This window comes from Octodon degus, unplaced genomic scaffold (genome assembly GCF_000260255.1).
Source record: "Octodon degus isolate 3935 unplaced genomic scaffold, OctDeg1.0 scaffold00180, whole genome shotgun sequence".
Taxonomy (NCBI): domain Eukaryota; kingdom Metazoa; phylum Chordata; class Mammalia; order Rodentia; family Octodontidae; genus Octodon; species Octodon degus.
In genome coordinates this window covers 221,311-237,837 of record NW_004524756.1, presented here as the reverse complement: position 1 = coordinate 237,837, position 16,527 = coordinate 221,311, and the positions used below count along the sequence as shown (strand labels likewise).

Genomic DNA, 16,527 nt, shown 5'->3' with positions numbered 1-16,527 from the left:
CTTTCCACTAAAGATGTTGGGTGTGTTGAGGGTGTAGCTCAGTAGTTAGAGTGCTTGCCTAGCATTCACAAGGCTCTTGAATCAATTCCCCGAAGAGGGGAAGGGTTGGGGAAGGTGATGGGGAAAAGGAAATAATCTACATCACAGAACAATCTTCACAGTAATTTTTGTATGCAAATGATGCTATTTGGGCAAGGCTATCTTATGGGGTATATGGAGGAGAACCAGTATGGCAGCTTAGATAGCAGCACGGCCTCTGGCATCAAGACTAGACCCAAATCCCGGCACTACCACCTGCAAGTTGTGCAAATTTTTTAATATCTTTTGGTACAGGATCTACAGGATCTCACTACACAGATCAGACTTGTAGTGATCTTTTTGTTTTCAGCCTTCCAAGCGCTGGGATTATAGGCGCATGCCACTATGCTTAGTCTCAGTTGCCATCTCAGCACACCCTGGGAGCGCGTCAGGGATTAAACCCAGTTGCTGAGCCTGTCTAAGCAGGCACTTCAGTTCCCTGAGCTATCTGGCCTGCCCTAATGCTGTACGATCTTGTGGGCATTATTCAGATCCTCCATGTTTCAGTTTCTTTGTGTAAAAATGCGGGTATCAGCGGCACAGCATGTTTGCTGCACGGATCACATGACTTTGCCTGGCACTGAGCAGTTTTCATTTCTTTTCTTTCTTATTTATTTGGTACTGGGAATCAAACTCAAGACCTTGAGCTTGCCAGGCAGGCACTGTGCTGCTGAGCTATACTCCAGCCCCTAAATGCCAAGTTTTGGCTTATGCTATTTGCTTGTTGAAGAGTGGTATACCTAGCATCTTGTAAGAGTGTCTATTTTTCCTTCACTAGCTTAGGAAATGCTTCTCAACATCGCGGCTACAATGTCCTTGCTGAAATGTACACCTGGTCGTGTCACTCACCTGCACACAATTTTCCAAAACTACCTATTTCACCTGAAGAAAAAGACAGTCTTTACAAAGATGATCATCCGCTTCCCTATGCTGTTCAAGACAGCCCTTCCTCACACCGGATGCTTACGTGTAGTTATTGTTGGTGTTGGCTTTAACTTTAAAAAGTGTCCTGTTTGGAACAACAAAATGTTCAGCCATCTTCAGGGGATGTGCCTCTCCCACTCTCCCCACGGCCTGGTAGCCCTGCAGCTTTATCTGCTGCTCCTCTCCTTTCCACTGAGCCACTGGGGCCTCTGTGTGGGTCCTGCCGTTCTCCAGGCACCTTCCTGTCTGGGGCCTTCTGCACTCGAACACTCTCAGCTTGCAGAGTTGGTGTGAGTCTCTCCTTTCCACTCAGCCGTCACTTTGTATTGAGGCCTCCTCTAGCTACCCTCTTGAAAATTAACATCTCCTTTCTTGCTATTCCCTGTCTGCGTTAAAACTTTCTCTTGAGCACCTAGGTGACATGCTTGCTTATTTATCTTCCTTTTCATCTTGCCTTCTACTAGAAGGTGAGTTCTGTGAGAGCGGCATAGCTGTTTAGGTTTTTGCCAAATCCCCAACATCTTCACTGAAGGAATACATACATCAAATTTAGATTAAAAGCTCTAATCTAACTGAGTAACCAAATGACTGATAATTGCTATCTCTATTGCCTGCTAATGTAACTTTGCTCTAAAGTAATAGAAGTTGCCTATTATGAGAAGTATTTGACTTGTTTCTATTATTGTTACCAGTTTCCAAGAAAGTTACTTCAAAAGGTCAGAGGTAAATGAAACTCTTAGAGGTGTTTAAATTCTTAGAAATGACCTCTACATTTTCCAAAAACCTGTGTATAAATAATATTAAGACTTTCTGGACACATTTGAGTTTAGATTTTTACATCTAAAAAATGCTGGGGGCTTCAAACATTCCAAATTTAAATTAACACTCCAGAACATTTTTTTGTTTGTTTGTTTGTTTGTTTGTTTTTGTTTTTAGGGCAGGGTCTACAAGGTCTATAGGGTCTCACTAGGTAGATTGGACTCCTAGTGATTCTCCTGTTTTTAGCCTCTCAAATGCTTGAATTACAGGTGTGTGCCACCACGCCCAGCCTCCAGAGCCAGCTCAGCATGCGCCAGGGGCGGGGACAGCATGGCCTGCTGGGGATCAAACCTCGGCTGCTGTGCTCTGCCTAAGCAGGCGCTTTAGTCTGCTGAGCTATCTGGCTGGCTCTCTTTTTTTCTTTTTAAGGGTTTTTAAAAAAAATATGTTTGGAAGTACAAATGTAAACATAAAACTACCAAAAATTAACACTAAATGAGAAATCAGTTTTACCATTAACTTTAATTCCAACTTTTTTTTTTTAAGCACAGAACAGTTTGTCCAACAACAACTAGACCTAGTTAAAAATAAAGTTGTAGCTATAGAAAGTAAAAATGCTAGCTCCCAAGAGAATGTGGTAGAGCTAGAAGGCAGTTGTAGAATTTCTGGCAGTATATCAGATTTATTTTGATGGGATTTCTTAGAACATTCCTTATTTAACCTTTCTAGTCTTAACATCAGCTTCAGAGATAGTATGCTTCCCTCATTCGTCTTAGTTTGTTTAGTACACTTTGTACAAGTTCTACACACTTTGTATAATGATGAACTTGCAAAATATACAATAGCATTACTTTAGAATAAAATAGCCAGAACATTTTCTTTTATTGATTAGAATGCTGAAAATCAGGGCAGCATTCACATAGACACCTCCATACACAAATGCACAGTTGTTTTCAAACCTAATACTTTCCTGAGTTTTCATTTTATGTTAAATTTGGAATAGTACAAACTCTCCTAAGGAGCTGAAGTCTTTTGATAGAGGAATATCAGGAGTCACAAATCTGTTTCTATCCCAGCACCTTGCTAGTCAGAATGGGGCTGAAACCACCTCTTCCGTCTCAGCCCTGGGAACCGTTTTGCAGCTACGAGCCGTTTCCATCCCCCACAATGCAGCAGGAATAACTACACTACGAGCCAAACGCTGAGGGTTAGCAGAGCGACCCTACACGAGAATAATTACTTCACATGACCATGAGAGAACGCAGTGAGATTCCCAGACACAGGAAACGAAAAGTCAGAAGGGGAGGTAGTGCTGGACAGGGTTCTAAAGTCTTCCCAGACAGCAACTTCCTTCTAACAAACATAAATTGGCTAATAAATTTATCACTCTGTCATTGTATATGTACATTTATTCTTAAGTAAACTAGTTAGCATAAGGATTTTTTTGCGATGTGCCTGTCTGAGCAGCACCAGAAAAGCAACTTCTTTCCTCTAAAGAGCAAATAAAAGCTTTTGTAATGTGAATATTCATTTTGACATTCCATATCACTCTTAGCTTTAACATTCGATCTAAAACCATAATTAGAACTATGCTTGAGGAGTAAATGTTGCAAAGAAATCCTGAGAAGGGACTTTGGTTGGTTGTGTGTCCCCAGGGAGAGAAAGAAGACGGCAGTGAAACCGCATAGTGCCTGAGCCATAAGGAAAGAACTTTGGGCCTCTAGAGATTGTGTAAAGGGGGAGACCATCCTGTTGCTATGTGCTGCTCTGCTTCTCCTAAGTGGCTCTGAGATTTCTCAACCCAGAGATATGCTGTGTGCAGGCAGTGGACATTCTATAACTTCAATAATCAAGACTACTTTTAAAGCTGGAATTGTATGAGAGGAAAATATTCTCATAGAGGCAAATACATTGCATTAAACATAAACACACACACACACACACACACACACACACACACACACACACACACGTGGTTTTTAAGCCGGGCATTGGGGATACAGTGATAAATGAGAGTTAGGGCAGCTTGCCTCAAGCAACTTGCCGCCAAGTAAATGCTTTGGAAGACACAATAGAACATGTGTTAGATGCTATCACAGGGTTAATAGAGGGCACCGGGCGAGCACCTGGGGAGGCAGTAACCCAGCTCATGGACTCTTGCCAGACAAAGGCATGCTTAGCCTGTGCAGAACAAAGCAGAGGAGGCATTAGGGAAAATTATTTGAAGTAGAAGGATAATTTTGATATCATTAGACAGGCTGGATTGGCTGGAGGAGATAGAAATGGAGGGAAAGTATGGATAGACAAGTGGTTGGAGAAAAGGTAGAGTCAGAATTACCTAGAGGGAAAACGCCTGAGACACAATGCATCAGCAAGGGACAAAGACTTTGATTAAGGGACACATTTTGTTTTTGAAATTTAGGGAATACAGTTTCTATAAGCTAATTCTCTGATTAGAGCATGACTCTTGGGGTACATGAGAAAGGTCTGTTCTGATTTGTTGATGATAAAGTAAAAGGGAAGCTGCATGCACATCACCAAAGCATCCATGATTAACTTGGAAAATCCATCGTGCAGACCACATGTGACACCTTTTGCCTTGTCTGTAAATGAAGAATCCCTTGACAAATCATTGTCTTTGGAGCTCTTGATTTGAAGCTAATTTTAAAAGCAAAGGCCTAAATCAAATCAAAGCAAATCACCACACATCATAAGAACAAGCATGATTTAACATCTTCTGTGAGGCAACAGTCTATACACTGTAGCCACGTATTTACTTTGTGGACTTGATGGTTCAAGAAATAACTTGTACGTCCCCTCTAAGGGATGGCTTCTAGTGGAACAAGATGTCAAAGGCTGTGTGACTACAGAGCTACTGGCTGTGGGCATGTCTCTAGTTTCCACATGCTCAGATCCTGCGCCAGAGCAAAAAACTGCACTGAAAGCCTTGACTTTATGGCAAAAAATCCTTGGTCATTTCCTATGGAATTTGTGGCTGTTTATTTTCATTGTTATTCTCAATAAGAGGTGGTTGCCTGGAGTGGGACAGAATTAGAAATCAACAGACTTACTGTGCACATAATTGTCATTGTCCCTGATACACTTTGCACTATATATTCAGGGTGGACATTACTCACCTATGGGATTATCTACAGCATCTCTGGTTTCAAGCACTTGCTACACACATCTGAACTTCCTAGGCTATACTACTGGTTTTCAATTTCTTGTTTCCCCCATGTCCAGCGTTTGCATCCTTTTTGACCTTATTTCCTGCATCCATGTATTTTCTCTCAGTCTTGTTTTCACTAAGAGCTAAGGCTCAGTGGTTTATGGGAATATATATGTATATAAATAATAATAAATAAATATATTCCCATAAAAATATATTAATCTTATCGCAAAGTTATGCGATTTAAATCTTAGCTAGCACACAAACCTCACTTTTAGGGTATCTATTCTATTGCAACATAGAAGTCATCAACAACCAATGACACTGAACAATAAATTACTAAATTCTGTATTTCTAATCAATATTGCCATTTCTTTATTGGAAATTCTTTTTTGGTCTCAAAATACAAGGACAATATTTTCCTTGCCTTTCCATTCTAACAAATGTAAATACCTTACGTACAAATTAAATTACCTGACCAAGCCTTTGCATTTCCTGAGAATTTAGGATACTACATAATGCAATTTCCAACCACATTGAATCCATCACTTACTTAGACCTCATCTTGTCTATATGAATGAGTCTACTAGTTGTTTGTTCCTTTCTCTTGCACTTGATGATATTATCTGTGTTTCTAATGAGTAAAAATTAGAGCTATCCTTTGATCAGCTTAGGAATGGCTTTTCTTCCATTTTATCCTTTGCAAGGCTTTATATGTTTGAAAACCAAAAATGAAATGAATCATTTGGCTACTCTTTGGTTCTTTCTACTTTACATCTTATTTTCTTAGATTGTCTAGTTTTCTTCTGTCCCTAGGCTGTAGGTGTGAGTGTGTGTAAGCCACTGTATTTTTCTCTTCTTTGTATTTTTTGGTACTGGGGATTGAAACTAGGACCTTGTACATTTCAGGCAAGCTGTTTATCCCTGAGCTACATTCCGAGCCCTTTTTATCTTGAGATAGTCTCTCTAAGTTGCCTACACTGGCCTTAAACTTGTGATCCTCCTGCTTCAGCATCCTGAGTAGCTGGGATTGCAGGCTCCCACCACCACACCCAGTGGCTTCTGTTCTTGGTGCCACATATCTAACTGTGGACCTGCCTCATTTTTATATTTATGTTCTGTGAATGTCTCACCAGCATCCACATGGTGACTATTTTCTTCCTAACAATGTTGTTGAGGACAGAGAATGTTCTGAAGGAGGAATGATGGAAATCTGACAAGAATTAAGCACGCATATTGGGAACTAGAAAGAAGCAGGTCAAGAACAGCCAGAGTCTGGGAGGCAGTGGAGGCAGGTAGGAGTCCTGGGTGTTTTTGAGGGAGCAGTGGAACTTCATCAGTGGGGCAACATTCATCAGAGGTTTGGAGGGGACACTCAAAAGACATGGAGACCAGCCAAGAAACTTCTGGACATTTGCATGTGGAGTGACCCCTTTTAGTGCTCATGGACTATCTGGGTCCAGCAGTCCTAGCTGTGCTGGCTATGACAGACCAGAGCCCACCCAGCTATCTGATCCCTGCTGCATTGAGGCCAGTGTGTTTCCTATGCTATTGCTCTAGGAGATAGTTACAGCATCACCCTTTATAAGTAGGGGAAGGGAACTTAATAGAAAGAGCACTTTATCAGGCTCTGGCTTTCCTTGTGACATTATTACAGTTGATACAGTATCTCTAGCTTGCCCCAAGATACAACCTCCACACTTTCTCCTCCCACTTGTGCTGATGCTGATAATGCTCAGTGCAGTGTTCTCTGTCTGGGGACATCTTAGGATCAGACATGAAACTAATATCATTGTTAACACAACTTTACGATTTGAAAGCTCATCTTTCTTTGAAAGTTCCTCTTCTTCTTTCAGTGTATTTTCTTGTTTTGTTTTTGGTAGTAGTGGGGTCTGAAATCAGTGAGCACTAAGATACATCCTCACTTTTCAAAATTTTTTATTTTGAGCCGTGGTCTTGCTGAATTTCCCAGGCTAGCTTTAAAATTTCCTGCCTCAGCCTCAAAGTAGTGGGGATTCCAGCTGTGCTCCACTGTGCCTGGTGCAACTCTACACTTTTCAAAATAGAATGAAGGAGGAGAATGAAGAAGTCTCATGCAAAATAAAGGATGCATTATAAGAAACATGGAGATAGACTGTGGGTGTGGGAAGGGGACTTGGGGCCAGGAAAAGTGGAAGAGGAAGTAAAAAGCATCAAGACATGATGTGTGTGTGTACCAAGGCCCACGATGGATGTGCCATATTTGTTATGTGTTGCAAACGTGTTCCAATAGAAAAGGGAAGAAAGCAGGCTCAGGCATCCATCTTTTTAGCACAGTGTTCTCTGAGTCTTTAGTAAGAATATTCATAAACACCTAAGTACAATGGGTAGCTGGCACCTTGCTCTGTAACACGGCGGAGGTAAATTTGGTATCTCAGAGTCACTCACAGGCCTAAAGTGTGAGGGATTACAAAGTATCAGAATTTTATGGCAGAAGTTAGTCGCGGGAGAAGAGAAGTGAGGGCCAGACTTCACACTGAGCAAAGATTTCTCTTGACCATCCTCGACACAACTCAGAGGAATAGAGACACGTTGTGGTCTCCTGACCCAGAGAAGAGGATGAAAGACATAGAGACGAGCCTTGAGCACTGTGACCCTTTTTTAGTTCACTGCAATGCTTTTCTATGTTCCTTTGGGAAATGGCTGAGATGATTAAAAGGCATTTATTTTAAAGCTTAAGTGATTTACTTTCTAGAATTAATGTCAGCTGAATGAGTCATGTTACATTTTAGAAAACACGAATTATACACAAATACTCCTGTGATGTAAATACCCCATAGTTAGACTGTCTACATTATTTAGAACTACAGTAAGGTTTATAAAACACTGGGTTTTTAAGAAGGGAAGAATAGTATGGCCCAACAAAGATTTGCAAATTTTTATCCACTGTTATATAACATAAAATAGTTTTATGTGAATTTTGATTTTCACAAAATCAGGAACTATTCCAGATGATCTGACTTAACATGCTATTATACAATAGAAATGAAGCTTCATTTAGCCTGGTGATCAGTAGCAGGTCTCCCTCTGAGTAGTTGCCAATGTCACCGAGATGCTAAGAAACTGCTTACACACAGTTCAACCTAAGTAGCATGCTTCAGACTGAGCAGTCAATTCAGAGATGGTTCGCTATTCTCTTGAACAGAGATAGATTATATAATTAGTACATAAATATGAATACTCAATGCTGAATACTGTACACTGCCACCGAAGAACAAAATTTTGCCTGAGAGTCATTGGACATTTTCCCATCTACCATTCCAGAGAGATATCACGAGAAACACACACTGAATGCACATGGTATCTCATAAGCAGAAAATTAATAACTTTTTAAAGGAAAAATAAGTTCTGCAGCATATGCTAACACTTTCAATTCATTATTTAATTTATTGCAGTTTGGCATTGCAGTTTGGTTCCAAAATCCTATTCAAATGGGAAACATATGTGCTCACTCTATTGGGTGCAGCGAAGGTATGCAAGGTTGTTGTTTTGTGTTGTCTAATCTCTCTAAGTTTTCAGTATAAGGTATAATTTTAAAAAGTTTTTTATTCATAATGCTCAAAAATTTTGTCATTTTCATCTGCAATGTCAGGCCACAGCCTTTTCCAGAAAGCTAACATTATAGCATGTGTGTGTTTTAGAAACAGACAGATTACTCTTCTACTTATAATTCAGTTGATATGACTTGTTAATTAAAGTAGTATTTCAGAGCATTGCCACCTAGAAGAGTTTATTTCTATGGATGATTCGCAGAAGATGATGGAGAGAAAAGATAAAAGGTGAAAGAAGGTGATTTCTCTGGGTTTAGACTAAAGACACTTTATAATGGGGCATTCATCATGCTGTTGCCTTTGAATTTTAGTAATTTTGAATTCTTTTGTTTAATTCTGAAGTCTTGCAGAAATTCTCTACCACCTCCCAATAACTGCGCCAAATATGGAATATCTAATTTCTTCTGGCTTTAGTTTGTTTGGTACTAAATTCCCACTACCATAGGGCAATCCCAGTAATGGTCTGATGATTATTTTCTTCTCTGACTGAGGCACTAACATGTTTCTTACTTGTCTTTGATCTCTATTGACTAGTTTGGTACTCAATATATCCAAACTGAAAAAAAAAAAAGTAGACAACAGTAAACCAAGGCCTTTTTGGAACAATTTGAGTATACTCCTTGACAAAAGAATCCTGGCCTACTGTCATGTGGTCCCCAGTCTCTCTGAGTTACCCAGGTAACTGGGAAATGCCCATCTGTCCTTCAGCTTCTGTCATTAATCCAGTCAGTCTGAATAAAATAGGCACTTTTCATTTTAAACCAGATGGTGCCATCTGAATTTTGAAAAGCATCCCATTATATATAGAAGAGAAATTGAAGGTATATTTAAGTGCCTTAGGGACTCAGTAGTCACTCAGTAAATTGGATCTGAGAAAATTCTAGAGCTCTTCTCCCGACTGCCTATCTTCGCCACAAGCTCAGTGTTGGCACAAGAATCCAGTTTATGCAACATCATGATTTTGAAGACCGAGCCCTCAGATTCTGTTAACAACTAAGTTAGAAAATAAATGGAACACACAACAAGTAATAAAATCTTAACATAACACTAAGTTTTAAGAGAGCAGAAAGAACCCTCAGTAAAAGCACAGAGCAAAATTCCAAAGGTTAAAGAAGTCTGCAGTGAATCTCTTACCAAGGAATCAGGGAATGTGTTCCAACCTGAAAATACATTTGTAACTTCAAAGATTCCTACCTTAAATACATTGATAGGGAGATCAATGACCACATAGATAAGGTCTCCAAGGGCGAGGCTGGCTATCAGAGCGTTGGGGCCATTCCTCATACACTTGTTCTGGTAAATGATCCTGAGCAGAGTTGCATTCCCCACCATTCCCACGATGAAAATAGTACAAGATATCACAGTGTTAATGTATTTGAAAGCTGAAGTGATTTTAGTCTGCTGTGGGCAGTAATTGTGCATGGAGCCATTGCTGGGCAGGGCCAGGTTAGTGGGCCGATGCGTGGTAACCAGGAAGCTGAGCTCTGTCCCATGGAAAGTGGTGAAGTCGTCCACGTGATTGCTTAGATTCGTGCTGTATCTCTCAGGGTTATCGCTGATTACACATCCCACCAGTGCCAGCCAAAAGGATGCCCTGAGGCAAAAGGTTTCCATCTTGATGCACATTTGAGGAAATGTCTTACGTTGCTGCTTTTATACCTGGAAAAACAAAGGGAAGAAATTATTTTTGTTACAAAAGCCAGCTGGCAAAACAATCAATGATTATTTACTGGCTTAATGAAAATGTAGGCTATATTTGATCAACAGGTAAGAAATATCTATGTTTGGTTACCCCAGGTCAGAAACAACGAGAAAAAACTCAAAGATTTAAGGACAAGGAGATATCAGCTTCACCTTAAAGCAGTAGTTACTTGTTTTCCTCTCTGTCAGGCTGAAGAGTCTGACTAACAAAAATCTTCCAGAGTTCAGATACTGAAATTTTTATGTGTTGTTAATACTATTAGTATTATTGTATTAAGGCCTGAATCCAGGACTTTCCTTCACACTGAGCTGTGCCTCCAATCTTTGTTTTTTTAAAATTTAGAGACAGGATTTCCCTAAGTTGCAAATTTGCCCAGGGTAGGCTAAAATTATTGTCCTTTTGCCTCAGTCTCCAGAGTGCTGGGATAAGTGACCACACCACCACATCTAACTCAAAATTTTATGAGATAAAGCATTATATGTCAAATAGAAGTTGCATGTTATTTAGACATAAAGTTACCAAATGGTATAAATAATAATTCTATATTCCAAAATGAGTGCTTTACACAGAATAATGAACAGACATCTAGAGTGCAGCAGATAGTGATCTAAAGTCTTACTAGATGCTAATTTAGAATCAGAACTCTGGTTAATTCTCTTAATACATTTAACAAACTTCATTTCAATCAACCATGATATAATTTTTAAAGACAGAGTATTTTATCTTGAAAATTTTGATGAGTAATGTGTAACATTTATGTCTTCTAACAAATTTTGTTGTTCCATGCAACAGAAATTATTATTACAATATTTGTCAATCAGTGCAATGGGAATAATAGACCTTCCCAGACTAATCATACTGTTTGGTTTTCAAGGGCCCTTGGTCACCCTGCTGTCTTTTATTTCTTTATTTGTTTTTACTCTGCTGTCTTTTAAACAGCCTATCTGGGTATGTTTTCTACATGGCAGTCACCATGCTGAACACTTCATGTGCATAATGTTCTTATGCATGTGCATAACTGGAGTTCATGCAATGATCCTGTGAAGTAGAGGTACAGTTCTGTTAAGAAGAGTATGAAAGAAAGGCTCAGAAAGGTGAAATAGCTTGTCAAGGTCACAGGAAGTGGTGGTGATGCTACAATTTTAAGGCGGGCTAGTTGGCTTCCTAGCCAGAGCTCTCAACCACTAGACTACTCTATCCCTCATTCTCATGGTCTATTTAAACTTACAACATATGAAAGAAATCCCCAGAGTTCTGATGAAGCAGCAGACGAGGGGAAGTGGTTAGACATTTTCAAAAGACCACCTAGTGTTTTCTTTTCATTTTTTCAGTCATTTGCAAAGAACAAGTGAAGCCAAGAGGTTTTTTTTTGATTTTCAAGAAAAGAAACAAGAAAAAACCCCAGGTAAGTTGATGGTGACAAAATAAGAAAGGGTAAATAAATATAGTCCCTGACATTTCAATATTTTGTGCATTTCTTTTTTCATAGTCTTATTAGTGATGTTTATATAAAAACCATACACTGATGTGAGCATGGTGTGCATGTGTCTATGACACAAATACCCAGGTCCTAATTTAACTGTAAGAAATCATGTCCTTTTTCTGAATCTGTTCCATGAAGCTATTGTCCACTTTCAAGAGTTTTGACAGTTATCATGGGACATCATTAATATTAGGTTTACTCAAACTCAAGATAAGATAAGATACAGTCAAGTCATACAAGAGGTAACAAGCAAATATAAACTGCAGTATTGCATACTTTGGCCTTCCGCTGAGATTTTCCCCAAGAATGTGAAACAATATTGCATTTTATGCAGACAAACATATCATCCTTCTATCTGTTACTGGACTTGAGCTTTACAACTAAAGGTAGGCAGGAGCAATATACTAACATTTTACCCAAGGGAAACTGAGTCTTGATGAAGTTAAAAGACTATGTCAAGATTTTATAACTAAGAAAAGACAGGACAGTTATAATATCTCACAATGTGGTTGGTTATACAACATCACTTGCTCTGACTAGGTTAAAAATATCAATCTTTCAAAGTTAGGAACATGCCCTATATTTGTCAGCTATATCACATCTTAAATTAGTACTCTGCAGGGTTTCTTTTCCCCTTGTCTTTTAATATCGGGTGATTTGAACAAATATCAATAGATCTGCCCTTTCCCTCCAAAGGGAGACCAGAGCTTCAAGAACAAAGCTTAATGTCATCATCTTCTTTGATCACAAGGAGGGGTAACAGACATGCGTTGATATCTTATGCTGTTTACTAACTATAGCCTCCCTGTTTCTTAAATGGAAAGAAATATTCAGTGATACTTTTCTTAGGATTGAGAGACACAGGCCTTTGCCAGAAATGGAGTGGCTCTCTACCCATTAGAGTCAGCTAGAGGGTTATTGCGTGAACTGAGCTGGCTGTCACCAGCGCTGTGCCACTCATCAAAATGCCACTGCTGCTTTGAACATAGACATGCCGATTTGCTTGGTCAGCTGATCGAGTGGGAGCTAAGAAGGCCAAGACTGTGGCTTCTTATCGTGGCCCAACCTAGCTACCATCAAGACCATCTTCTGGCACTACTGCAGCGACAGTTTCTAATGAAATCTTTGTCAGCTTTCCACAAGTGAAGCTACAAAGCTAAGGGACACTTGTCAAAGGCATGCGGACACCATCTTGTCCTTTTCAGTTTAACATTTGCAATGGAGCTACTTTGGCTGCCCCAGAAAAAACTTGTTCCAATGCGTATTCTTCCGAGGACGGGTCTACACTCACTTTCATGCATCTGAGTCACACTTGCTTTGAATCATAGTCATAATCAGCCACAGCTCTAGGTGAAGCTTCTCAGGTTGAGACCTGAAGGCCATGGTCTGTAGATCTCACCACTCTTCCTTTCTGGGCTTCAAGAGTTTGCGGGAGCAAAAAAGCTATTATTAAGTGAGCCGACTGAATCCCCACGCTCACCCACTGACCGTTTAACAAATGGGACTCAGGATCCATGCTCACCTGTGATTAGTAATTTGGAAATTCCAACCTTACCATCACGGCATGAGTTTAGAGCAGGTAATTTACATGAAGCCACTGCCAAGGTGTTGCTCAATCAGGTAGCACTTAAAACAGGAGGGGTGATGGTGGGTGGAACCAGAAGCGACTAAGGGAGAGAGAGAGAGAGAGAGAGAGAGAGAGAGAGAGAGAGAGAGAGAGAGAGAGAACACCTAGGAACCTTTTACAAGTTTGCTGTGGTTTTGTTCTCTGGGTAAGAAATTAGCCACGTTGCTTGACTGTAATATGCCTCCACCCGACTCTGTCAGGGGAAAGCCATTAGATGGTGTAAACAGAGGCTGATTATCTGAAAACAGAGCTTGCTTTCCGCACGTGAAAAGCAACAAGTGCCCTTTAAAGGACAGCAGGGAACAAACCGCTCAGACCTCCACCAGGCAGATTTCCAAACCCGCTGCACTCGGGCCCACCTCCCCACGCCCGCAAGCCATCAGTTCTCCGCGCCAAGTGCCTCTGGCTACCCTTGGCATACCCAGGGGCGAGGTGAGGAGCCAAGGAAGGCAACTCCACAAGTAGGCTTTGGGGCAAGACGTTCCACAAAGTTCTTACATGTGTGTGGAGGAGAGAGGACAACTAGGAAGAAACACTGAGCTTCTTTTTACTAAAATCCCGAATCCTGCCTCGGAAGGCGAAGCGCTTTCCATCACTTCTCCAAGCCGCGATCATTTACCCAGCGCGCCCCACCCAGGAACGAGCCCTCCCCAGGGGCACCCTGGGGCAGGTGGGTGCCAGTCCCACTACTGCTGGCCAAGAAAGGTCAGGGGTCCTCTCCCGCACCCTCAGCCCCGTCCCAGAAGCCCAGACTTGCACAGACCGTGAAGCTCGGCGGGGCGCAGGCGGCTGCCCGGTCCTCGGGAGCCGGTGCGGAGGTGACCGGTGTCCCGGGCGGCGGCGGGGCGGCAGCGCTGGCTGCACGGCCGATCCGGCTCTGGAAAACTTCCCGGAGGAGCGCAGCTTTCTGCTGGGAGGATTCGCAGAGCCTCCAGGCTCTGGCGACCGGCGGATGGGATGGAGGAGCCTCCCCCACCGCCTCTGCACAGCCACCGGACCAGAGGGCTGCCTGGGCGCGCGAGGGCTCACAAGAGAAAGAAAAGTCGGGAGGAGCGCGCCTGCCTTCGCCGCGCCGCGTCCTCCTCCTCAGCTCCCAGACCCTTCTACTTCCTAGTACTGCAGGAGCGTCCTAACCTACAGTCCTCCAGGGAGCAAGGCAGGAGGAGCACAAAAATGCCGCCCCCTTCCAGGCCCCCAAGGGCAGGAGGCTTTTAACTATTTCCTTCCTGCACTGAGGGGGAGGGTTAACAGACAAGACTGGAGAAGCTCGTCCCGGGGGTCAGTTAGTGCCGGCAGGTCTGAGCTGCAGTGGAGGGAGGAGAGACAACCAGAGCCCAAGGGAGACAGCCAGCGCCTAAGGGTGGCTTCTCCTCGCCTTTCTCTGGTTGGCTTGGGCGTGCCCTCCAGTTTAGAGAAAGTTAGGGAGCCCAAGTGGACAGTAGGTTTAGGAATCAAGGAAGAGCTGTTTGCATCTTGTGTCTCCAGCCAGGGCCCTAAGATTACACGCGTCTAGCCTGGGGCCAAGGATGTGGCCTGGGGAAAGTGTGTAGAGGGCTCTAAGGTCTGGATCAGAGAATTTGTGATGCCTGGGGGGAATCAGACAGTGAAGATACAGACCTTGCACGAGGTGGGACTCAGAGGCTTTGTCACTTAAATCCTGGGACTGTCACCTAAAGCCTGGTTGGAGGGTGAGAGAGGAGATGGGAGCAAAAGGCCGCTGTCTGTAACGCGTATGAGAAAAATGGCGGCTCTTCAGGAAGAGCCTGGCTTGCTGTGGCCTATTGCAGGAACGAAGCATTGGAACCCAGTCACATCACACCACAAACTGCTCTGGTTATCTGCTTCAGCTAGCAAGTCATCCACCCTGAAGTACAGTGGCTTAAAATAACAGCCAGTCACTTTGCTCATAGGTCTGCAGCAGGGGCAGGGCTTGTCTGGGACAGAGCGTTTCTGTGCTGTGCTGTGCAGTTAGGAATAAAGTGCGCACTTCTGAGACTGTTCGCATGCTTGGTTCTTCTCCCTGTGTGTCTCCACGAAAGAAGTTTTGGGCTTGGCACAGTGTGGCTGGCTAAGTTCCCAGAATGAGTGTCCCAAGAGACAGGAAGTGGAGGTTGCCAGTTTCTTAGGATCTGGATCCAGAAGTGGGTGCAGGAACCTTCTAGGAGTTGAGCAGTCACAGATCCCAGATTCAATGCGAGTTTAGAGAGCCCACCTGTGAAAGAGAGGCGAGTCAGACTTAGGGAGATTTTGTAAAAGCGTTAAAAAGGTCCCCAGAATGCCACCATTAAAAGGGGGCTTCATGGGCCCCCAACCCTGTTGGAACTAGGTATTTCTTCTATATTCTACCTATGGCTTCTCAATGAAGGAGAGTTAATCAACTAGAATGACCTTAGTGCCTTAGTTGGTGTTAGAAGAGAGGAGCCTCTGGGCAAGTGGCTTGACTAGCTGACAGTATTTTCCAGGAGGACGAGGTTACTGCCTTCTCTCTGAAGAGAAAGTATACAACTTGGTGTGTAAAACCTGATGGGTTTCAGCCCCTATTTACTCTGACCAGGAACAATTACACACTGCGCAGCTTGCAGTGTGTTGCATATGTCGACCTGTCCAGCCTTTGTTAGAGAATACCCACCACTCCCTATGTTTTGAGAGAGCTGAACACAGTGTGATGTGCGATGAGTTTTTAAAAATGCTTCCTTCATAGCCACAGGATGGTTATTATAAGCAAAAAATAAAACTCAAATCAGAAAACAGCGAGTGTTGACAAGAACTTTGAGAAATTGGAATATTTGGCTATTGCTGGTAGGAATGTAAAATAGTGTAGCAGCTGTTCTAAATAGCCTGGAAGTCATCAAAATATTATCATTATCTTTTTGTGGTACTGGGGACTAAAGTTAGGGCCTCCAACCTAGCCACATCCCCAGACCCATTTTAGTTTGTGTTTGGAAGTTTGAGACAAGAGCTTGCTAAGTCCCTAAATTGCCCAACTGGCTTCCTACTTGTGATCCTTCTGGCTCAGCTTCCTAGAGAGCTTGTACCACCACATCTGGCTAATTAATCCTTGAAATAGGAAATAGAAAACTTCTAGGTAAGCTATGAGATACTTCTGGCTATATACTTAAAATAATTGCACCAGAAACTTGGACAATATCTGTACACCATGTAAATAGCAGCATTAGTTATGGCAGTGAAAACATG

The 16,527-nt window shown here is 42.2% G+C and overlaps 1 protein-coding gene across 2 annotated transcripts in view; it reads right to left on the bottom strand.

The window, feature by feature from the left end:
• Positions 1-15,168, bottom strand: part of Ednra (endothelin receptor type A) — a 54,470-nt gene extending 39,302 nt beyond the window's left edge. The window contains exons 1-2 of one of the 2 annotated variants that reach the window (XM_004643619.2): positions 14,950-15,168; positions 9,715-10,179 (exon numbers count right to left, since the gene is read on the bottom strand). In XM_004643619.2, the coding sequence (XP_004643676.1) occupies positions 9,715-10,146 (432 nt within the window). In that variant the 5' untranslated portion in view covers positions 10,147-10,179; positions 14,950-15,168. Of the gene's footprint in view, positions 1-9,714; positions 10,180-14,095; positions 14,916-14,949 lie in introns of those variants that run through there. The other variant, XM_023703788.1, reaches the window with a different exon arrangement.
• Between the last annotated feature and the right edge of the window lie 1,359 nt (positions 15,169-16,527).